This window comes from Spinacia oleracea, chromosome 4, assembly GCF_020520425.1.
Source record: "Spinacia oleracea cultivar Varoflay chromosome 4, BTI_SOV_V1, whole genome shotgun sequence".
NCBI classification, from domain to species: Eukaryota; Viridiplantae; Streptophyta; class Magnoliopsida; order Caryophyllales; family Amaranthaceae; genus Spinacia; species Spinacia oleracea.
Window position 1 is genome coordinate 182,325,068 of NC_079490.1, and position 25,736 is coordinate 182,350,803.

Below are 25,736 nucleotides of genomic sequence, written 5' to 3' on the forward strand. Positions count from 1 at the left end.
TGTATTCTTTGTTTCTTTCACCAACAAAAAATAATGAAGCATTAGTAATAACACAACAAAACCGTGAAGATGCACATTTTTCATGTTACGTTTTGGCAAGCTTGCGTTACTTTCTAAAACTCCGGGCTTCGCCGCTCTATCCGCGCATTGTTTTTGCAAAAGGTCTTGCGCGCACAAGGTGTACAATAAATTTATTGTACACCAAAATATTTTTTATGAAGTTTTTTGTAACTTTAACCTATTTTTCTGTAACTTTTATATTATAAAATTAAAAAGTTGATAGATAACATTTTAAAGGGTTAAATGATTAATTTATACATTATTAGTGATTTTGAAGAAATAAATTTTATTCAAATGAAAATTTTTATCATTAAAAAATAGATAACTTTTACATATATAAATGTAACTTTTAAGCATTTTGAGTCAACTTTTACTCCGGTGTACAATATTTATTGTACACCCATTATAAATAAGAATTTGTGTTGTCCTTGTCCAGGAGCTATTAATCTAACAATTGCAAAAATAGATACTCCGTAATATTATACCAACAATATTGCTAAATGTTAATTACTTAACTGTGCTGGTTACAACTTTATGCTTGCCGACATTAAAGAAATATATTTCACTCTAATTCTTACTATTTCAACTTACAACACCCTTTCTGACCCAAAAAATCGAGGGGCAAATAGAAAACTGCATGACGCTCTTTTACAAGCTAATTACTACAAATATTACAAGAACCAACCCCAATAATGCACCCTAAAATGGGAAAAAAAAAAAGAAAAAAAAAACTAAGAAGAAAGAAAACTCATCAAAGCACCTTGAAATTATGAAGAAAGAATCCTATCCTGAGCGCCCCTCTTCCCTTTTTTTTTTTTTTTTATGTATCCAATGATGTAGCTGACCACAAATTAGTTATTTCTCAATTCCGCCAGCCCAGGGGCATGATAGTGTTTAATATCACTTGTTTGCTCAATTAGATGAACCAAGGCTTGGCTGTAAATCAATTGTACATTATGTATATTACCAACACATCAACTGCATCCTTTTCACAGCAAGCCGGCAAGAATAGCTCCAGGATCTGTCAATGCTGCTACCGGGCTAGTAGGCTGTGCAGGTGCTGCTGCTGCTGCTGCTGCTCCTCCGGATGGTGCTGGGATGGCAACTAGCTGTTCCTTGACAAATTCTTTAAGCCTGTCAAAATAGCGCCAGTTAGTATCTGCCAGTTTAAGCTACATGTTAATAATCTCATGCCACAAAACATACTCGAAAGTCAGTGTGGGATCTCCAGTAGCAACTGTCATTCGCAGCTGAGTTCTGTCTGCAGGATCAGTTTCTATTCTCATCTGTATATCATTTACAAAGAGTTATTTGAGCTTCCAGAGCCAATTTCTTTAGTTGCCAAAAGCAGTAAACTCCAGTATTACAAATAAGCTAGCCTATACAACACATTTTTAGCAAACATATATACAGGAGGGGTAGAGGATGCAAATGTTTGTAACTAGCCTAGAAAAAGAGGTTTAAAGATCTGAAATAGAATCAAAGAATCATATAACAAGTATTTCGGAATCATACCAAGCACAACATGGCCCTTGTACTTTCTGAATAATATGTTGCGCTAGCCACCAAATTATTAGGATTTGGATCCTGGAAGACAAAGACAAAAATAAATATAATAACTCTCCATGATGAATAACTCTCCAGGAAAGAAAGAGGTCAGCTAAAAGAGTTTTGGAACTTACAAGTCCAGGACAAACCATCAAGTGATAGCTATTGAACAGATTTATCATCTCTATTAACGGCATAGGTCGAACACCTCTCACCTGCAAATATATTCACCACAGCGGTGTCAACATTAAATGCGAGAACATCTCGGCAACAAAAGGGAGAAGAGTATTAAAAAGAAGAATATCTAAATACCCCAACAAGTTACAACAGAAATTATTTCAGTGCATCAAAAATCATAGGCATTTGTGGGGGGAAGAGAGGGAGGGGAATGCAACAATGTCTACAATCTCATGAATCTTTCGCATATCAAGCACAAGGATAGTGGTGGATGTATCATAACATCCCAATAAGTTTCTATATTACACCCTCCACCCCTCTAAGTTTGCCCCAAAGGAAATCTTTTACTATATTACAACATTAACAGTAATTCTCGGTTAGCACTTCTACATAAATAATTTTGCACAGAATCTTCCCTTATTTATAGAACAGATGTCAGTGCAAAACATAGTTTTGAAGCACTCGTCAAGTCGAAGTCCAGGTATAATACTTTCTAAAAACCTCTTCCTAGAAACTCAACCTCATTACATAAAAATGCAAGTGTAGGTGCATAAACATTCTATAATACCTTACCCATTTAATTGAAGTTGACATCTACAGATAAAGAAATCCCAGATGAAAAAATAAAAATAAAAAAATTATGTTTGAAAGCACACCACTTCCTGGAGCTTCAATGGTGGTCCTGAAAGGGATCGCCATTGAGGGAAAAATTCTTCCGCAGAGACAGGTATTGGCTGCAGGAACTTGTTCAAGACAGCAGGAAGACGAAGCTTTACATTAACCTGTGGTTCAGATGGTGTGAATATTACAGTTTTTTATACAAACTACACATACTTCGAAACATATTGTACAGATATCAGTTATGTAGAATAATCACCATGGAGGTTGCAAACTTGTATGAGAAGTCAAGAACAGAAACATCCCTACTTGGACGGAGATTCACGATTTCAAGTGGGCATTGCACCTAGACAACATAGCAGCACAAAACACACACTTGTTTCTTATTATCACGAACTAAGTGTGGAATAATTATTGTGATAATAAAGACAAGTGAGGATAAATTCCTAAAGCAGGGAAAGAAATTCAAACTCTCACCTGAGCCCGCGGAGGAATAATCTCAGGCACTAGTGAAAGTTCCGTCTTCAGATGGGCAGGAGGCAAGATTACAGCTTGAACTGAATCAAGTGTAGCAGTGTTCTTGTTTCCCAGAAAAAGGACCATGCGACCATGATGGGCGCGCCAATCTGCTTTAGTTCCAATCTGTAGAAAAGAATGCGGGTCAGCAATATCTTGGGTCCTAAATGCCTAATTTATGAATTGTCTTTTCTTTCTATTTTTTAAACTTATATTTACATTACTATACAACATCAATAGTAGAGAGAGGAATGCTATGCGGGTACTAAATGGAACTTGAGAACACATTTCCAACCTGAATGTAAGGATCCTCGTATAGTACGCCACTATCCTTGAGGCACAAGTTCAAAAATCTTTCAGCAATACTTCCTATTGGCTGCATGAAGACATATTGGATCAGCAAATCAACTACTAAGGCTATAAAGTTACAGCAAGTATGTCATGTTGCTCGCTAATTTCCAACACTGCAGGCTAGAGAAATAAATCAAATGAAGTGTCAAAGTAACATTGCATAACCACATAAACATTTCATGATGCTGGGCAGATTATGGTTAGAACTTAGAAGTCTCATCCCTAATGGCCCTATACTACTCCTGTCCCAGGCCAAACATCGAGGAGGCTCCGAAGACTACTCTTAACTAACCTTTCCATACCAAAAGGAAAATAAGTGGAAGAAAAACAAGCAAGGAACATTTTGATAAATTGGAAATAGATTAAGAAAAAATATTGCTGATCTTCCTTGTGCTGACTTATTACGTAGCCGACAGTCTTATATGATGAAGAATGGTGCTAGCTGTCAACTAAGATAACGGTAATTCTTTTTTCACAATTCAGGTAATCTAAGCAGCATGCAGAGACTCAATACCTGCACAGTATTCGTTTGCTCATCTACTGGTGTAAGTGCCAAAGCGCCGACTTCAGTTGGAGGAGCTTCAGCTCCTGGTACCATTTCTGGCGCTGACTGCATGGACACACCTGGAGGGCCCTCAATAGCAAGAGGACCCAAAAGATCCCCAAGAAGATCAGGAGATGGAGAAGGCTGTTGGATATCCACCTCACTCAAAGTCCCATTTGATTCAGGTAATGCTCTTTGTGTACCTTGATGATCCTATTAGATTAATTAAATGTTTAACTGTGTTAATCAAATATAGCTAAACAGCTTAACATAAAGAAGTATTTGGAGACTAAAAAGAAAAGAACAAAGGAAGTTTTCACAGAAAATCATCTAACCGAATCAATGCTCATGCTAGGCACTTTGACAAGGGTAAGCGGCACAACTGGAGGGGATTCATTGACTGGCTGTAGATCAGCAACAACGAGAGCATTTGATGTTTGCTGCTGTGCCCGTAATTTGATGGCACTTTGCTCAGCCGCATCAACGTCAACATCTTCAGCTTTTCTTATTAGAGCAGACTATATGTACACAGATCAACATCAGCTTTTCTTATTGAACATTTACCCTAATAAAACATACTATGTGGTCATGTGGAGCCCCCCAAAAAAAAAAACCAAGCATGTACCTGTCGCTCAGGGAACTTTGGCATTTCGGACAGTATATCTACCAAAGAAGCTCCTTTCTTACTCAAAGTGAGATACTCTACAGCACGTTGCTGTATTTCTGCATCAATGCAACTCTCATATCTGAAATACAAAAGAAAAGTCACAAACTCCAAGATTTCCAGGAGAAATGAAGTACGCTGGAGTGTAATTATTGAACCACTCACTTGCGGAACACTGCCCAGATCAAATTCTGCAACTCTGCATCTTGAGGTTGAGCGTGCATCAAAATTTTTGCATATGTTGAAAGCAGTATAGGAATAGTGGAAGTTCTGAAAATACATTATCCTTTAGAATTCTGATACAAGGGGCACAGTGATGATAAAAAAAAGACATTCATGAAATGAGGTAGTTTTCTTACGATACAGTAGGAAGCTTTTCATGGATAAGGCTAAAAAGTTCCTTGGGACTGCAACCAGGCCTGCTGGCCAAAAGGTGGCCAAACTCTCCAAGTATATAAGCACTAACCTGATGCAAGAAGCCATAAGATATGTAAGAACAATAAGCTCCCTATGTATGCTCTGTTACAAGGAGTTGTTTGTGCTTTGAAAATGAAGGGGGTGGGTGAAAAAGCAGAAAGAGGAATAGAAAAGGAAATGTCATTTACTCCCTCCAGCCCTTGTTGTCATTCAAACTTCCGTTATACAAAGGTCCCAAAAATGCTCTTGTGGAGTTATGGCATTATGGGCACAAGTCTCAATTGATTCTCCTTAAGAATGTCAATTGCCCCACTATCCTGTTTTATAATTCAACAATCACATGCTATGATCTACCTACATCATACATTTGTACCAAACCCTATTGTGAAAAAAGGGACACAGGGAGTCTATCACCCAATAAGAATTTTTTTATACAGCAATCAAATGAAACTTGAAATCCAGCTAGGGATAGCTGATTTTAAAGATTTACTTTATCATTGAATGGATAGTAGATACATTCTGTGGAAAAAAAAACTGCACATTTAGACTTAATTCCTTTCACGTTGTAAAAATAAGTTTCAGGAGAAGAAAGTTCAGATAATGGCTACCCAATTTAAATAAGTTCAGAAAAGTTCTAATAAAGTCTGGTTAAGTTCCTTTAAGTATAGATAAACGAATTTCAGGTGAAAAGAACAAAGCCGTAGGAAAAACAAATGAAAGGGAAGTAACAGGTAAAGCCCAGAAATAAAATGTGTTCAGAGTAAGATCGTCTAGCATCAAAAATAAAATAAAAATAGCAGCGCATCCATAAATATGTTAATGATACTGAATACTTGCAAGGATCACAGTCATTAGTCAGGGGAGAAAAGGAGCTGTCTATGAAGATAAGTAAGCTTTAAATTAGAAAGGCGTATAAGAAGAGGCTACTCAAAGCCTTTCCCTGAAATGTGTATTAATCTTATACAGCAAGAACACATAGCTAGTTCAGAATCTTCAGAAGTCCAAAGCAAGTAAACAATCCAAAAAGACCCTAGTTCTACAAGAATATCAGAAGCTGAAGTCCGAATGAATGTGTAGAGCTATTTATAACTAGAATACTCCATCAGTTGAGAACTGAGAAAAATTGACTAGTAAGTTCCCCCACAATGCATTCTTTTCCAAACATGCTATCTATGTAACAAATATTCAAGGAACAAAAACCTTTTTTCCCGCTTCCCCTTTTCTTCTGTCTTTCTTTATGGAAGAAGTTGGCAGTCAGAAAACACACCTTAACCATTGTCTCGTGTATAGCAGGCTTGTCAAGATACTCCCGGGCCTTCACTGCTGCATAAGACTGAAAAATAAAACATCAACGAAAATAACCCCACTTCCACCAAAAATGATACCCAACCAAAAGCTGATAGCAAATGAAATGAAGTGCTATGCTCACTTGCAAGTCTTCATTGTTTGTAACAAATTGCACCACACGGAACCATATGTCATCACTAACAAAATCACCTGCTTTATCAATCAACTGAAGAATCACATCCACATACCTGCATGAATTTCAAAAGAAAAAAGAGGCTTTAAATTCAACGGTGTAGCCAGCCAGTCCTAAGGAATTGAAGAGAAACTCGGTTGGATGTGTATTGAATTATTAAAGAGGAAAACAGATAATATTAACCTATAGACACCACATAATGAACCTTGTATTCATAATACCTAAAATTGAGTTGAGTTTAGTCAGGGTATTAACCTATATACACCACATAATGAACCTTGTATACGTGCAATAAGAATGACAGACTGTTCAGCTTTGTCCCTGTTGTAGTTTTGTGGTTATATCGATGAAAAAAAATATGAGAAGGTTTCTTGAGTAAATTATCCAGCTCCAATCAGTAGGGTCTGTCAATGAATTTTTTTGCTTTAGATAGTAAAGGGTTAAAAGAAGTTTTATTGCCTGTCGAAATCAAAGGAAACATATTCTCACAGGAAAACTGAAAAAGAAAACAAAAGAAGCACTAAAACTAAAAGTTTATCGAGTTCTGCATGACATCTTCCAGAAACAATCCTTTGCTAAGTTGCTGAGACTTAACATAAGCCCAAGGAGGAATATAAAATTCTGATTTATGATAAACATATAGAGAAAAGGTACCTTCTGATAACTCATCGTGAGCAAGGAATAAGTTAAAAACTAATAACCAATGTAAACTAAGCTGTAAAAACAGCTACAAAATCTCTGAGCACAACCAGTGTACGACAACTCGACAAGACACACCCAGTGTTGCTCAAAATTTTTATCTGTTGGATGTCTATCTACAACCTCATTTTAGCTAAACTGCATCTTCGTCTTTAAGAAACCAATTCCCCCAATATCCATGCCATAAAATGCTTCGTAGCATATAAACAATGAAAGAACAAAGAGAGGCCTAACCATGACAAGTCAGGTGCAAACTTCTCTGCAAGTATGGCAGCTTTCAGAGCCAATTCTTCCCGCATTGCAAATTCCGCGGTACTGAGATACTGAAAAATATGAGATGTAAGAAGCTATAAAATAATGTTTGAGCATGTATTTTTGAACAAACTGGGCTTCAAGTTTAATGCTTGTTTACTAAATCAATATAACTCAGCCAACAAGAACATATATAAGGTATCAAAAAAAAATTCAAACCTGTAATAATTCCTCAACAATGTCCTTTGCATTTGAAACATCACACATTCCATAGAGCAAATCGAGAGCACGCCTCCGAATGCTGTCAGGATAAATAAAAATCTAATTAAGTGGCTTGTTTCAGTATAAAAAAATGGGAAACTTGTTCTCGTGATGGTATTTAACACTTCTTTTTCTTAAATAAGTTAACCCCTCTCACCCTCCCCCCCCAATCCCCGGTCCAAAGAGAAAAGTGAAGGTGAAGAAAGGAAAAACATATCTAAGAATCACAATAATGTACCATGGGTCAATCGCAATCATAGGCTTCACACCGGCATCATCATTATCATTATCATTACCCCATTGCCTCAAAGAGGCTCCCGCAAGAAGCGGGGTAAGGGAGGGTCGGACGTACGCAACCTTACCTCTGCAATTGCAGAGAGGTTGTTTCCAATTGACCCAAAAGCGATAACGGGACGACCATCTTCTACTTTACGGAAAGGAAGCGAAGAGGTTTTAAGAGCCATTTTGATTTAGTCCATTACATCCCACAGCCAAAAGAACAAATGAATCTTTGGCTCCATCGGAAATGGACATGCTTCACACCGACATCTTAACAAAAATTAAGTGCATAATAAATATTATCAAGGAACGCTTGATGATTTATAGAGAATCAGATATCAGAGTTTATACATTGGTCGGAGTTCTTTTTTTTCTAAATAATACTTGTTCATTGGCTACCAATATACTCCATACATGTTTTGCAGAATGCATAGCTTAGCAAAGTAAATCATTCAAACATCACTAAGTAAGATTGATGTCCTCCATCTGATATCATAAAGAAAATGATGCACTTAAATATGAGAGTAGTGAAAGCAGATGGTAACATTTAAAAGAAAGCAAACAAACAGCCACCCAATATTGCATACTTAAAAAAGACAAGGTAGTAAAGGGAGGACATGAGGTGGCTAAAAAAAGTCATTGAAGCTCAACCTGATATCAGGATCCTTCAGTGAGGTGATGATCTGAGCTTGATGCCTTTTTATAATGTCCTGAACGTCTGTAACCATCAACATTCGGGTCATATTTTCCTACAGCACAGCAGTTCCAAGAATATTGAAGTTATTATACAAGCACAATGAGCTCACTTGGAGCTTGAATGTAGCAACCCATATGAATTGGTTTCAGACAAAAAAGAAAAGAATGACATACTACAAGTCCCATGACTTACCAAACCAAGGTATCGTATATTTGGCTCACGAACAGCAATAAACTTCCCAAGTAGAGCAACACATTGCGACATCATTTCTTTTTCAGCATCGAGATGCATAACCTGTGATAGAGAAAAGTGTACAGTCAAACAGTGAAAAAAGAAGAATAAAAAATCCTCCAAATAAGCCAGCACTTTAATTTGTTACAAGCATAGATTCAAATTCGCAAAACATATTTTCTTCTTCACCTAGTAATTTAATTATAAAGTTGAAGCTTAACAGACATCAAAAGTTCATGTCGTGGAGTAAGCCATGCACTGATGCACATCCTCTTTGGCTGTCAATAGCAAACCTAATTTTTGTTGAGCATAAGTGCACAGAGGGCTTCTTAGTAATGGATTCAACTAAACGACAAACAAAGGTAATCTGAATGCGCTTTTCCGCAGCTTTGACTATAAACTACGAAGTATGAAGTATATAGTAAAAAGATGCTTACGAGAGCAAGGGCTTCAAAGAGAACAGCATGTGAAGCGTTGTTCTTGTTTACGTTTTTAACAACATCTGTACCCATTAATATCCGTTGCAAAACCTACAAAAGGAAGTATGTATCAGATCTATTATAAGGAGAAGAAATGGGCTCTCGGCAGTAGAAACTCACCTCAAACAATGATCTACGGGTGTTTGGATCCTCTATAGTAGGAAAATACTGAAGGGCTCTCATAGCCTTAACCTGCACCAAATTAACAGAACAAATTAGTTTATTCCACATAAAGAAAAACACTTCAATGGGGCCGAAAGAGACTGCCTCAGAAAATCCAAAAGAGAACCTCCCTCTAACCCACAAAATAATGGGGCTTAAGGAAAAGGGGCTCCCTTACTCCTGCAGAAAACCTAAAAAGGATCCCCCCCCCCCTCCCCCGACCTGCACCACCACAAAATCAAACACAAATAAACATTTAAAAGGCTGTTCTTGGTAAAATGTTACGATAGATCCAGTATTAAACAATCAGAGTAGGGGGCTCCTAGAGACCTTTAATGGAAGAGGTTGAAGAATAAGAAACAAGGCTGAAGGCCAGATAAATCAAGAGGGAAACAAAAGGGAAAGACGGGGAAGCAAGGGCGCAAAATAGAGGCCAGAGGAAGTGAGAAAACAACTCTTGTCTAACAAAGAAACCTTGTTTGTGTAGATCAAATGAATTAGAAGACAAACCTGAACCCAGGGAGATGGGATGCCGTAGTATGTGTACTCCTGTGGAACATCCTGGTTTCTAGCAAGTCTTTCCAAAATTTTGACACATTTGGGAACACAGCTCCAGTATGCATCGTGGTTGTTGGATACTAAAGCAACCAGCAGGCTAACAGCAGATGTTAGAACACCCAAATCCCGTTCATCTAAAAGTTGAGCCATTCGGTCTGACCTGATTATAAGAGAACAGAACCATCAATACAGGGAAAAAAATCTTAATTGAAACACCTTTCAATCTCCTTGCATCCCCAAATTCCTATTGGTAAGTTTTGGTAGCAAATTCTATATATTGCTATTCAAATCAATAAAGATGGAACAAAGGACAGAGAGATTGAGAAAGGGGTACCCAGGGAGGGGACATACCATCCATCTACGTTTACAACATCTGGATTTTTTCTATACAAGCGAAGAAGGCATAGAGCAGCTTTCTTTCTCACCAGGGGCCTGCAACTGCTTGACATCTTAAGAAAAAGCAACAGTCAAAACAATAATTCGGAACACCACCAACCTGAAAATGTAGAAATTTCAAATGCATTTTACCAGTAGCTTCTGCACATCAGGTGCTAACGATTCTGCAAATTCCCTCCCACCAATATTTCCAACCTGACAAACACCAGATATAAACACTGATGAAGCAAAAAAAAGGGACAACTCAGAGATTCAGCTATCTAATTTAACTTTATGTATTTCCTGGGATATCCAACCCCCTTTATAACCCAAATTCTGGATCCAATCCAGATTACAGATTTGAAAAAACTGGATATCCACATCAGAATTTCGTAATCACTGGCATGGACAAGTTCTATTATGAAGCTTACTACTTCCTCCATCCTAGAGCTAAGTTCGCATTCCCGCTCACCGTCCCAAAGATATTGTCCATGTTAACATTTTACAAACATTAAGGACTACAAATAATGTGTGTATCAACCAATAGTATACTCCCTCCTTCCCTAAATACTCGCCCCGTTTTGACCGGCACAGAGTTTTAGGCAATTTAATTGACTTATTAATAGTGGGGTATTTTTTAAATATAGTTAGTGGGAAATGTGCCAAATAAAGGGATGGTGGTAGAGGTGGGTTGAATTGTTTAATGATTTTTTAAGGAAGTAGGAATATATGTGGGTCCATGATAAGTGAGAGAAATGATATAATATTAGCAAAAGTATACCATTTATAGAAACGGGGCGAGTATTAAGGGACGACTTTATAAGGAAAGCGGGGCGAGTATTAAGGGACGTAGGAAGTATTAGCATATAGGGAGAATCTAGGAAATTGATTGGGAGGAAATACACATTTAGCAACCAAAGAAGATAACAAAATGGGACAAAACCAAATAGAAATGTGGGAGTGTGAAATATCTTTGGGATAGAGAGAGTACTTATTTTGGTAGGTTTCTCCCTTCTACTTTTTTTTTTCAAAAGTTACAACCCACACTCATGCAATTTTTTCTCCCTCCTTGATCTCCATACCTTCCTCTGATGTTAACTTACCTTTGGAAGTGACTGGTAATGTACTTGGAAAATTAATGTGGAACTACCAAAAACTCAGAGGAAGTACCATTTCATCACTAAGTAGGGCTATGAGAATAAGAATGATGCCTCCATTAAAGGGTGTGTTTCATGCCAAAATAATTCTAATGCCTCCATTCTAATTCTAATTTTGCATTACAATTTATAAAGCAAAATAATCTTGACATGCTACTTCCAATCTAATCTAACAATTTACTATTTATCAAACACCATTAATAGTAGATGGACATACCAAATACGAGTAGTAATTTGTTTGTCACTACTCGTATTAAACAATTACTTTAGGGCTTGAAACATGATCAGGGTGCAGATAAAGGCCCCCTAATTGCGTAGAAGATTAGAAGTGAAACACATTCACGAAAAGCATCTCTACAACATAATCCAAAATGGGACCCCAAACAAAACCAACTAATTGTAAAAATACGGTGGAAAAAAAACACTAAAAACGCAAGGTAAGCAACATACCAAAGTCAAGGCAAGACACTGGAAAGTTTCATTGCGCCCAATGATATCATTGCGTACGGTATTTATAGCTAGCCGCAAAAAATCATGATTCTCGTTGAGTAACGATGATGTCACTATATAACCAACCTGCAGAAAGAAAATAATACACTAAGACAGCAATCAAGAACCTAAGCGGTCATCGTTCAACAGTTTTGCATGGGAAGCATACATATAATGCGGGTAGCTTGAAAGTAAAATATAATGGGCATCAAAGAGCGAAGCTATACCCTACAAGGCTACAACTCTACAAGATCCTAAACAAGCTAATACTACACACTATAAATAATAACAACCAATTGAACGTGCTCCCTCCTTAATTCAAATCCTCTGATTATTATTCTGCCACTTCTAATAAAATGAAAAACTTTAGTTTCATAAATCCACACTGAATGGATACACTATATATACTGAACCTAGCGCATTTCCCTGTGCTGCACGAAGGAAGTAAACAGTACTCAAGAAGGAAAAGCAAGAGATGACAAGATTACCTGCTTTTCTGGATACTTCGGTGCAGATATCAGAGACACTGCTTCCATATGACCAAAATCAACATCATAACCAAGCATGTATATGTAAAGCATTTTCCAAACATATTTCTTCTTCTCATATGGAGATAAACCCTGTCAAAATAACAAATTATGAGATCAAAGAGCTACCTCACTAGAAAAAAAAGGGGGATAACTCAAATTTAGAAATGTCACGCTGGAGGCTAGAAGTTCAAATGAAGTATAAGTTAGTATTTGAAGTTCTGTTGGCACAAGAAGAGCAAAATAACAGTGCGGTTGATGAAACATTAACCCGCATTATCAAAGCAAGAAGGATAAAGTAGAGAACCCTCCTTCCCTCTCTGTCTCTCTCCCTCCAAACACCAAAAAAGCGGACATGGTAAACAGGGAAATAATAATCACTTTGACCCAAAATGTGCCGCCTAATTTGCAAAACACTTAACACACAGTTGATATGATGTGCTTGCCTTCTAATGATTGGAAGCAGCCAGAATTCAGGGGTGGAGCTACATTGTACATTACGGGATCAAGTGAACCCAATTGGCAATTGGTAATGACACAGATTTTAATTTGGATTTCATAATATTATATACTCCCTATGTTTTTTTTCTATGATGTAACCAGTTTCTTCTACTATAGCAAAACATTATACCATCTTACATTCTTACCCTCCTTACCACAGAAGATTTACACCTTTTCACACACTATCTCTTACTTTATTCATCTTTTTCCTTCATCCACCTACCTTTTTACCATATTTCTCTTACTTCGTCCACCTTTTTCTCACACCCACTCACCTCTCCTAGACACAAGAGTCTACATTACATGAGTACAACAAAAGAAAACGGGGGAACGCACTTTATATAATACCAGTTTCAAACTATGTTACATGAACACGTATACGAGTATGGATCAGAGCGTCCCCGGCAATTTGGAGGCCCTATGCTAAACACAGATATTAGGCCCCTATAAATTTTTACGGATAATTATTTAATGTAAAACATAGAATTAATATATTAATATTGTTTTGTTTATACAAAATAAGTTAAAATAATAATATGGTTTATTGTTTTATGTGGATTGGTTTGAGAAAATAAAGGAGAAAAAGAAAAGGGAATGGGCAAGGATTCGAACCCTGGTTGTCAGCTACGCACATTGTCTCCCTTACCAACTAAGACAAGATTCATATATTGTTTAATAGAGCAACTAAAAGTATATTGTATTAATTTTCTGGGGGACTTCGCCAACAATATATCTTTTGGGCCCAAAAATTATGTGGCCCGGAGCTGTAGGTCCGATTGGACCGCCCAATGGCCGGGCCTGCGTCCGATGAATTGTTCTAAAAAATTAGGATACGGGGCCACACCTTAAATTTGGACTAGGATACACGGATACAACATTTTTAATTTTTATACAAATTTTTAAAAAAAAATTGATGATATAATACAAGCTAACCAAGAGTTCCAAGGTGCAATACAATTAGACAAAAAACTATTGGACTCATACACAAAAATCACTGAAAAAAGAGTAGGGGTTGAACATAACAAAAGGAAGAGGAGGGACGCTAATTTGCAATTGGTGGCCTATAGCCCTGTAGGAAGTCAAAACTATAGGGTATGAATGTGAAAAGAATATGTTCCTAATGTAGCATTCCATTTCTCCTCCGTGACTTCACCCCCAAATCTCAACTTATTTTAACAAATGGTTGGCTCACAACCTCTAACTGGGGAGAACAGGAATATGAGAAATAAAGGAAATGAAGACATTATTTAGTCAACCAATTACAAAGCCTCAAGAATCCCCCCCCCCCCCCAACCACCACACACACACACACACAAAAAAAAAAAAACTATGGTGTTACAAGTACATTGTTTGAAGATAGGACAAAAAGGGAGAATGTCATGAAAACGTATCATTTTCCTTTTTATCTCTACCTATTACACTGGGTGGCCACCCAAAGACAGATGATCCTCTTAAGAACTAGAATCCTGTAATGATACTAGAGTACTGTCCATCAAATCTCCAAAGTCCACTTCAAAAGGGGGGAAGAACAAGAAATGCTAAGAAAGTCCATACGCCTATTTCTCTCATCAGTAGAAAAAAGATCGACTAAAGTCACTAAAGTACTAGATAACTCGGCCACTCCAGTACCTTCAGTATCACAAAAATGAAAAATCTTCCAACATTCCACAGTTCACATTCTCCCATTTAGAACTTAACCAGAAGAAATCAAAACGACCCATTAAACTTCTACAATTCTGTGTTTTGACAAATGCTGTCAGCAGGAGGGAGGAGATATATAGCCCTAATGTCCTAAGCTAGAACATACCCGACGAAGATGAATCTAGTGACTAAAAACTTACTTTTCGATATCACTAAACAGCTCCTTAACACCTCTCATAAAGTTGATGTGGATTAGCGGAACATGTGTCCTAACTAGTTTGTGATTAAGAAAATATTTAAAAACGAAAAACAATTAAGAAAGCACACCAAGTATGAAAGGAGACGATGAAATTTACGATGGGAACCCAAGTGCCGGGAGAAAATCCACTGATCCACTATGAAGAATATGATGATGATGATGATGAACAACAAAGATGGGAAGCTTTCAACAAGCCGTGAAAGCTTCCCCCTCAAACTCTCCCTCACAACGCTAAGTGTATGAGCTTACATGAGGCTACATCTTTGCTCCCTTTCTCATCTAAGCATTCAAGCATACTAGATTTTTCTAATACAAGGCATACATGAGAATATATATTGCTAGGGGAACAAGACAATCTAACAAGCATAAACTAGGCCATGTCGTCGAAAATAGCAAAAGCAAGAGAGCAGGGGCAGCCTCCGAGCAGCTGCGGGCACAGCCCAAGGCCCTGCTGGAGCAGCTGGCAGCAGCCAAAACTCCCACATTCCTGCTCGTTTTTCTGCGAGCACACCTCTCCTCTTCCTTGGGCGCAGCTTTAACACCTTATGCCTCCATTTGCCTTGCCCTTGAACCCATCTCCACACAACTACAAACCCAACAAATGTATCCCCTACACTTAAGTTCAATTTTCATGTCTCCAACCAAGTATTTGAAATATTGGGACATGTACTCTACCTCTGTTTGAAACTAATTGTCTTATTATATCAACACCTCTTAATTAATTATTGACCATAATTCACTAAGATATGCATTAAAAAGTTGTATCCTTCCCAAAGTCTCCCCACCACTCCATTTAACTGGGGGATGTTTGGAAATCTAACCATATTATATTTCTATCTTTAGCAATCGGAAATGTGACAATATTTTTTGGGACATTCCCAAAAAGTATGAGCAACTATTATTCCTAAATGCGGTAATATGTAATATACTCCGCAAATGTTACTCGGATTCACAGATTTCTTCATCCAAATATTAAACCAAGATGCTATAAGAGTTCAATTTTCAGGATCCAATCGTCACCTTTACCACTAATCACCTTGCTGGTCTCAATTTCGACTACCTGACTCGTGTACAGAAATATAATGGCATCAATGCTGTACATTTTAGTTTCCCCAAACATTTCCATTGTTCGGACATAAACACATTCAAACATCACTAGAAATAATCGAGGGCGGTAAGAAAAAGGACAAGTAACCAAGATCGACCAACAGTGCTAACTTCACTGCCGCCTCTACTACAATTGAAAACTCAGTGTAATACAACAAAAAATTCTGCAACCAAAATTCCCTTAAATTGAGCTCAAATTAACAGTACTCGGCACCAAATTGAACAACATTACATATTACAATGACTAACTTAACTCAATTCAATAAAAAAAATTGCCAAAACAGTAGTAATATTGCCAAACAAAACCCTAACCTTGTCATTTTTGAATTTGGTACGAATATTGCCAAGCTCCTTATCGATCCTAAGACGCTCTTGCTCTTTGTTCTGGCAATTTCGAACGTCGCTGATGAATACAGACAAACCTCTCATTCCTGAAAGCGCCATGGCTGCTCAGATCCAAGGAGGAGATAGAATCACAATGGAAGAAACCTAATCTGAGAATCGTCGCCGCCTTTTCTCCCCCCTCGGAAGTTACCGGAGTGGAGTGTGGTGGAGGAGAGAGAAAATGGATGATCTTGGGAGATGGAAATGCAATGGAGACGGAAGAAAATGAAGGTTTAAAGAGGAAGATGACAATGGAGGACTGTGATCTAGAGAGAGAGGAAGAAGGGAGGGAGAGGAGAGAGAAAATTTGGAAAAAAAAAAAAGGAAAAATGGGCCGTCGGACAGAGATGACAAGAGAAGAGTAGGAGGAGACTTTTTTCTTTTCTTAAAAAGATAAACTTGCTCCAAGAGACCCAATTGGCAATCATTTCGTTAATTCATTTTTAACCATGTCCAAATTATCAACTTTTCTAAATTATTTCTATTTTTTTTCAATTATCAACTTTTTCTTAGTCATTCGTTCAAATAATTATTTTGATGACAACTCTTCTCCCATATTTTGAGCATGTAAATATGGTAAAATATCGTCTGACAAATTACTCATATATTGTCACACGGTTCACACCAATATAGTATCATCAATCTCCTACACATTTGTCATGCGATTTATTTTATGCACTATGTGACAGTTAAGTTAGTGTAAAACGTCGGATAGGAAACTAACTTTTTTCACATTCGGGTTCTAAGTACAAGAAAATATCCCTAAATACATATATATGAGTATCACTTTAACCTATTTTCAAAGCTTGTGTTTTGAGAATCGGAGTTTGAATGGGGTAGTGAATCTAGTTGTTTTTACTAGTTAGCGAGCTTGACTTGCGAATATCATGATTCTTGTAGGTAGTCCCAACTCGGGAGGATTGTCAATAATTGTTTCACTTTTACTCTGTACATGTAATAAGCAAATTATGTATTTATTTCAACATTGGCATGATACAATAAATTTGGAACATGCTTATGGACCCGAACCTGGGTGATCTATCCATGACCATGATGAAACTTGGGTGAAACTAAGTGGAGGTCTGAACCGACTGATGTTGAAGAATCAACGGATGAGTTGTGGTTAGGGGTGAAATGACACTCGAACCTAGAGCTAGCTGGTTCTCCCCGAATGCGTTGAGGCGCAGCATACTATAGCAATTAACAAATATAATTACTGTTTAGAATTATGTGAAAATGCGCGCACATTGTGGTAGGGATGTCAATGGGGCGGGGCGGATGCGGATGTAGGTCCCTCCATCCCCATCCCCACCTAAAATTTTCATCCCCATCCCCGCCCCATCACCCATGGCGGGTACAAAATTCATCCCCATCCCCGCCCCAACGGGTGTAAGCTAAAATTCATCCCCGCCCCGCCACCCAACTGGGTATCCATCCCCGTCTTATCCCCGCTTCATACCCGCGCTAATACCCGCCTAATTTTTCTTATTTAGCAAACATTTGCCATATATACGGAGTAATTAAAGTTAACTATAGAAAAAAATACCTTATGACTAAAGTAACCTATATAATCGAAAAAAATACTCGTCATAACAAAAAAAAATCCAAACAAAAAACATAAAAATCTCACCTAAATTTATATTATCACCTAAAGATGCGAATAAATCCAAACTCACCCCATCACCCATGGCGGGTATAAAGCGGGGCGAGTGGGGATGGGGCGGAGCGGGCGGGGATGGGGCGGGTTCAACACAAAATCCACACCCGCACCATCACCCATGGCGGGTACAAATTTTATACCCATCCCCGCCCCATCACCCGCCAAATCTACCTCCATCTCCGCCTACTTGGGGCGGATGCGGGGCGGGTCTCCCACGAATTCCGCCCCACTGACATCCCTACATTGTGGTCACTCCTCCCCCTGTATCTTGCTAGTTAGAACATTTCAAAAGGGTTCACTAAGATCAGTGGTTAAAGGTTGGTAGGGTTAGAGAGAGAAAATGCACATTGCGGTTTTGTGAGTCGTTTCACTTTTTTTTTTATTTTGGTAAAGTGTAATACATCCAATTAAGTTAAAAATTGTAGAGGTTAATCCTCCCATTAATTGGGAGCGGCTCAAAGCTCGATTTATAAAGTCAATATAGTATTAGTATCAATTCATCTAAAGAGGTTGATTTAAGGTTGAAACTTTATTTATAACTTCTACCTAAAATTTTTGGCATTTGATTGCAACTGGTGATGAATGAAAAACCCCATTACGATCAAACATTAGGGATATTGGACTACCTTGTGAAAGTTCATACATTGTGTTGTCTCATCTCTATTTTATAAGGGAACTCTTGAGGTCATTACAGTAAATGTCTTTTTGGTGGCTCCCTATTGAATAGACTAGAATACCCCTATTATTCTAATCTTTATACTATAATGGAGCTTTCCTTCTACCATTTTGTAAAAATAAATGTTGTCTAATTAATGCATGTTTTAAAATATTTGCATTTGAACATTAATACATATTATATCCCAAAATAAATAGGTTTTTTTTGTGTGCGAATGAGCCACAAGGGCGGGAATGAGAATCGATCCCAGGATCACCTGGAATCGAGATGAAAGCTCTAACCAACTGAGCTATCCATCACTCTCAAAATAAATAGAATTTGAAATTGAACAACCCCCATTTCAAATGCCAATCATAATCCTCTATTTTTGGTAATACGGTGTTAAAATAGGTTATTGCATGTTTTATAGTTTTTCATTTTTTTTCCTTCACGAAAGATATTTAATTGAAAAGATTCACCTCGAATGCTGATCGTAAACCTTAAACTGTAGTAGATAATATCAATATTTTCTTTGAGTTGATTGAATTGTCATAACCTTAGAATAAACCACCTTATAATTATTTGAAACTGCCTTGATTTAATTACTTACATTAGTTTGATGGTGCTAGAGTAATATTATGCCCCATTTACAAGTATGTCTTTTGAAATCACATTCATCTCAAATCAACCATCGAGTAAGAATCTAGGTAATTGTTGTGATGAATTAATCTCATTCGCCTAACAACAACAACAACAACAAAAAACCCTATCTTATCAGTAAATCATTTTTGATAAAATATTGGGAGGGGTGTAAACCATGGGTTAAAAAAGAGAAGGTAGTCATTTTATGTTAATAGACAATGATTTTTAAATGTTAGCTTACATGAATTTCAAAACTCACGTACGCATCGCGTGCATAATAGATTAGTCTCTATCATATACAAGTGAAGAGGAGAGGGGCATTTCGGTAATCCCACTTTTGGCGTCCTCCATTTAAAAGACTAAAATACCCCCACAATTTCACAATTTAATTCAATTATAAATCTGATTATTTAGGGACTGCAGTACCAAATTAGGAAACCCAAAGAAATAAAAAGCCTAAAACTTCCTTATGGGCCATAACGTTGGAAGATCAATATATGACGGTTAAGGAAAGTCACACACAATCAAATCATGGTCAATCATAACTGTGATTCCATTGATTGGCAAAGTCAAAGAAAATTGATTTGCCTTGATTCCATTGATTGGCAAAGTGAACAAAAATTGATTTTCCTTATAAGCTTCTGTATATATTTTGTGATCTTTATTCTTAGCCTTATTTGTATAGATTGTAATCAATTAGTAGTTGTAATCACGCTATGTATCAGTATTTAAATACCTCTCCTTTCAATGAAATACTTAAGTTTCTCTAAATGGTATCAAGAGCTATTGATCTCTATTTTTTTCCCTTCTTCTATCTCTTGCCATCATTAATCAATCTGTTGTTCGAGCATATTTAAATAATATATGTTAACTTTGTTTGAGTCAAGTGATCAAATTAATTAAAGCTAGCTTCTCTATTTTATATGTTTAAGATTTTGATTTTTTTTGTCATGTAAAGGCATGAGTTACACAGCTACACTATTTAGATTGCAAGATTGACGTATTGTATGCCCCGACTGTTTTAAAATATGAACTTTGCGAATGATTTTTTAGTGCCTAATATTTGCTGCGATTAGTTGTAATAACACAACTACAAGTTTTTATATAATTTCGAACGATTCGCGTGCATATAAGACTAGCCCAAAGTATCTCGAGGAGAAAAACAAAAACAAAAGTTAACATAGTACTAATTTTATTTATAACAAGCGTATGATAAGGATTTTTCCAAAATAAGAAAAGGATTTTTTAGGAAAATAAAATGAGTATATATTTAAAATATTTTTTTTTCTAAAAAGAATATTAAAAATACGGAAATTTCATGAAATGCCCTCGAGTTTTGCCATAATTCACCAAACGCCCATCAAGTTTCAATAATTCATAAAATACCCCTCACAATTCGTACAAATACTCAACATACCCTTTCTAATAACGGGCCGTTAGTCCGCCGTTAGCCAAGTTTCCAATTCACCCAATTGCCCCTATTCTGAAACTTATTTCACCAAATGCCCCTATTATGAAACTTATTTCACCAAATGCTCCAAATTTAAATATAGCTATTTTGAATTTCCGACGGCTAGTTTTTGTGTTTGAAAACAGGTTCTTGGTCATGGTTGGCTATAAAACCCCTTTGCTGAATGGTTCTTGTATTTTAGATGTTATTTTACTTTACTTTGCTAATTTCATAAGATTTGTGTCATGAGTTTTCTTTCAAAATCATCTTCCACACCCAATGAGTCCACATATATTAGGGTACCTAACAAATTTTGTTATTGTGGTAGGAATGGAGGTTGAAGTGGTGTTCCACAAGCTCTTCTGGATAGCTGCTAATGCTTTTTGGGGTAGTTTTTTGAACATTTGTTTTGATCTTGCACATATTCATTGAGTAGAAAATAACATTAAATGTAGTTGGTGCAAAGATGTTTTGTAAGTGAAGCTAAAAACAGAAATGCTTCCCAGTTTGGTATTTTGTGCAGATTATTCAACATCAATTATTTATGAAATGTGAATTTGTTTCTCATTACTTGTGTTTACTTCATGATTACAAACAGTAAAATTACAAACATCAATATCCCCATTTGTATTACAACTTTGACTACTTTTTGTTGTTGTTTTAGCTTCTTCTTCATTTACTTCAATTCTTCTTGCATCTTACTGTTTCGCCTGTTTTCAATACTTTCTCCTTCGTCTAAGCTTCCCCCGCATTTTCCTTCGTGTTGTTGCCCCTTGTTTTCTTGCTCAACTACTCCCTTGCACCATCTCAGATTGTTTCAAGGATCACACTTGTAGTACAACCTTTGTGGATTGAGTGTTGTATCAGAGCTTCGAATGACAAATTTCCTACCACAATAACAAAATTTGGTAGGTACTCTAATATATGTGGACTCGATCATTGGGTATGGATGATGATTTTGAAAGAAAACTCATGACAAAAATCTTATGAAATTAGCAAAGCAAATCAAAATAACATCTAACTTACAAGAACCATTCAGCAAATGGGCTTTTATAGTCAACCGTGACCAACAGCTACATTTCAAACACAAAAACTAGTCGCTGAAACATCAAAATAGCTATATTTAAGTTTGGGGCATTTGGTGAAATAAGTTTCACAATAGGGGCATTTGGTGAAATAAGTTTCAGAATAGGGGCATTTGGGTGAATTGGAAACTTGGCTAACGGCAGACTAACGGTCCGTTATTAGTAAGGGTATGTTGGGTATTTGTACGAATTGTGAGGGGTATTTTATGAATTATTGAAACTTGATGGGCGTTTGGTGAATTATGGCAAAACTTGGGGGCATTTCATGAAATATCCGTTAAAAATAACATACTCCGTCACAAATTCTGGTATACTCTATGGTTCAAATATCGCCAAATTTAATTTATTTACCAGTTTGTCGGATGATTCATTTAAATTTACCAAATTGTCGTAGAAAAACCTTTGTTTATACCACATTTTCATCAACCATCACTTCTTTTTACCAATTTGGTCAATTGGTCCCATGGACATGGTTGTCCAAAATATTTTTTGGAAGAGAAAGAAGAAGCTAAACTTCCAGCTAAGTTTTTACAATTCTACCAAATATTTAAAATCTTCCAGCTAGGAAACCAATACACTACAAAGATTACAACAAAATCCATCATTAATAATTCTTTTATAAATAAAATATTTGAAGTTAGAAAAACAAACGCACACTAGTTAGCCTAGTCAATGGAGATTTGATTTTTTCAAGCGCCAAATTTGACCCGTATGGCTTTTTAATTGCAACAACAGTCTGGCTTCTAGAACCTACCTGATTCACCTAATAACTGGAGGGTGAAATTTTGTGACGTATCGTCTTAGTGCAAAGGATAAACGGGTTGTGGAATTTTGAACACCAACTCTAATCCATCCATTTAATTAAACTTGTCGTATCGTATCGTGTTGATTCATTTAATTAAATGAGTTAGGATATTTGGCACTAGTCTTTTTATTTATTTATTTATTTATTTATTTATTATTATTATTCATGTTCAAAACGTGCCGTGTTCGGTTCTTGTTCTTGTTCTGCTTAATAGAGTTTGATTCGCTCTAATTGTGTTCAAAGTATTACATTACTAGATTAGGTCCCATGCACGCACGGTTATTTGAAAATTATTAATTGACCATCTTTTTTAACTGAAATATGTATCCCTTAAATCTATTGCGTAATTAATAAATCTCGAACATACTCATTTTATCATATAATATACAATTTTCGTTCTATTACGTATTATATATTTTATATACTGTATTTAATATGATGATTTGATCAAATTAAATATTTGATATGCTTAATATGAACAAAATATTGAGTAAGAATGTTTTTTATTATTGATATGACTATCTGACTAAATATTACCCTATCAAAAAAAAAAAAAACTAAATATTACCAAAATTGTCTAATAATGTCATATTTAACAATCCTATAATTTTTTCTATTTGTAAACATTTATACAAAAGGAGAGAAAAAATAGAAGAAAGTAAAATTTTTTTTAGGAAAGGGTTTTTGGCGGGGAAAAAGCGCACCAGGAATTGACACGTGTCATTCCTAGTGTCTCTTTTAGTATATAGTAATATATAGATTATTTCTTATTTAGGCAGATTGAGTTAAATTCGTTTCGTGTAGATAATTTCAACACTAGCCTGTCATGTTTAATCACGTTGAGTTGTTTAATTAAGAGGTAGAGCTGATCGTGGGCGGGACAGCCCGCTAAGCCCGGTCCGCCGACAAGGATTTTAGAAAAAATAAAAATTTGGGCGGCCAACTCGTTAATGTTAACGGGGGACATGGGCAAGATAATATTTGCTGCGGGCAAGCCCGCCCTGCCCGTTTATTAAAAAAAGTAAATTCATTTTATAACTTTTTGAGTTTTTATTAAGTACTAGAAAAACATTGGATTGTTCATTTTCATTGTTAACTCATTTATTTAACAATATAACTTGATTATTTCTCATATGCTTACAAGAATATCCCACGGTGGTGATTTTTCACTTTGTTTTATAAGATGAAATTTGAAAATTTAGAGATAATATAAGCAAAACAAAATTTAAACCACAAATATAAAAAAAGTTAACTATATTTAGTAAAAAAAAAAAGTTAAAAATATTTTAAGGTCCGTTAGCCCGCGGGCAAGCCCGATCCGTTTAAAGACGGGCAGGGACAAGAAGTCAAGCCCGTCATAAAGGGCTTGGTTTTTCTATTATAGGCCCGTTGCTACCCGTTCAAGCTCGCAATGATCACCTCTATTAATTAAGCGGGTCATAAATCCTTGACATTGACTCGCTTTTTCGTGTTTGATTTGTGTGGTGTTGTCATATCATGATAGTTTTTGCCAACTCTAAGTATAGCAAGATTAGCGCTAGTATAAGCTAAGACTTCCACATCATCTTTTTATTAATTTTTATTTATTTTTAATTTCTCAGATTCTTGTTGAGATCCTTTCAGACGTACTTAATTTTTCCACTTCACCCCTTGTACTCATTCAAGACTCCTCAAACTTAAGAAAATAATAAAATAAAAAAGAAAAAATAATAATATTTAAGATTGAATTTACTGTTTAAACGTCTTAAGTAGAGTCTTGGAATCCCAAGGCTCGTGCTCAGACTTTTGTCATACTCTTCCACTTAAATGGGAGTTCTTAGGTTAATACTCAAAAAGACTATTGCTCAGACTATTGCTCAGACTAGCGCTAATCTTGCTCTAAGAGCAAGATTAGCGCTAGTATAAGCTAAGACTTCCACATCATCTTTTTATTAATCAGATTCTTGTCGAGACCCTCTCAGATTTACTTAATTTTTCCACTTCACCCCTCGTACTCATTCAAGACTCCTAAAAAAAAAAAAAAAAAGAAAAAAAAATAATAAGATTCAATTTGCAATTTAAACGTCTTAAGTAGAGTCTTGGAATTCCAAGACTCTTGCTCAGACTTTTGTCATACTCTTCCACTTAAATGGGAGATCTTAGGTTAATAATCAATAAGACTATTGCTCAGACTATCGCTCAGACCTGCGCTAATCTTGCTCTAAGGTGTTGGAGTAACCAAAACCCATACCTAGCGTTCATTCAAGAACCCATACCTAGCGTTCATTCAAGAAGGAAAAAAAAAAAGCAAATCAAATTCTAAAGTGTACCTCAAACCCACAAAGTATAGGTTTAGAAACAACGAGGGTAACCAATTGACTGTTGGTTTAGTGGTGATTGAGGCTGAACTTGGTAGGGAGGACCCGTGTTCGATCCCCCGCAACAATAATTGGGAGGGGATTAGAACCTATCCACTCAGAACTCGCCCCGAATCCGGAATAGCCCTAAAGGTGAACCGGGTGGTACAAAAAAAAAAAAAAAAAACAAAAAGGGTAGATGAGTAATAGTTAAAAATGGAAATAGAACCCTAAGAAGTTGATAGTTGATACATTTCAAAAGTACGAACTCAATATCCCTAATAGGCCTTAAATCTAATTTGCCATTTTCCATTTTCCGTCACTAGTCTAATTGCAGCATTTCTCTTACATTCTGGTTTGGCCAGGGTTGAGGGTTCTAGGCTCACGTTATTAAAAAGGTAACGTTCAACCATGCATGCCAATTGCCAAAGACGTCACTAGAGACCATTTTCTGGTATTTTCTGGTGCAGAACATGGATTGCAAGCTATATCTTCTGCCTTCCAAACTGAAAGATGATGAAGGTCTGCGTACGTACAGGAAACCCACAGGTGATGAAAGCCGACCTTAATTATCCTTTTTATTATTACTAACTGTTTCTTAATTATCATAGACATACGTCCATCCATTTTTCGCAATCTACTACTCTAGTACTAACTAAAACTAACCAAC

The 25,736-nt window shown here is 36.5% G+C and overlaps 1 protein-coding gene across 1 annotated transcript; it reads right to left on the minus strand.

Moving 5' to 3' along the window:
- Positions 1–514: 514 nt before the first annotated feature.
- On the minus strand, positions 515–16,841 carry LOC110783697 (AP-2 complex subunit alpha-1-like). Its single transcript, XM_021988040.2, has 27 exons — positions 16,362–16,841; positions 12,503–12,634; positions 11,976–12,101; positions 10,522–10,584; positions 10,345–10,442; positions 9,946–10,153; positions 9,394–9,465; positions 9,232–9,324; positions 8,756–8,857; positions 8,518–8,615; positions 7,546–7,627; positions 7,309–7,397; positions 6,325–6,430; positions 6,163–6,228; positions 4,838–4,944; positions 4,644–4,748; positions 4,440–4,560; positions 4,150–4,332; positions 3,785–4,027; positions 3,215–3,295; positions 2,881–3,045; positions 2,663–2,749; positions 2,442–2,567; positions 1,743–1,823; positions 1,576–1,647; positions 1,267–1,346; positions 515–1,194 (listed from the first exon to the last, which is right to left on the minus strand). The coding sequence occupies exons 1-27, from the start codon at positions 16,491–16,493 to the stop codon at positions 1,050–1,052; spliced, it is 3,063 nt and encodes a 1,020-aa protein (XP_021843732.1). The 5' UTR covers positions 16,494–16,841; the 3' UTR covers positions 515–1,049.
- Between the last annotated feature and the right edge of the window lie 8,895 nt (positions 16,842–25,736).

Coding starts and splice junctions, on each gene's coding strand:
- LOC110783697 (XM_021988040.2), bottom strand. CDS start 16,493: ATGGCGCTTTCAGGAATGAGAGGTTTGTCTGTATTCATCAGCGACGTT. Junction 10,585..11,975: donor AGTGTCTTGCCTTGACTTTG/GTATGTTGCTTA, acceptor GGTGTTTGTCAG/GTTGGAAATATTGGTGGGAG. Junction 2,750..2,880: donor TTATTCCTCCGCGGGCTCAG/GTGAGAGTTTGA, acceptor TATGTTGTCTAG/GTGCAATGCCCACTTGAAAT.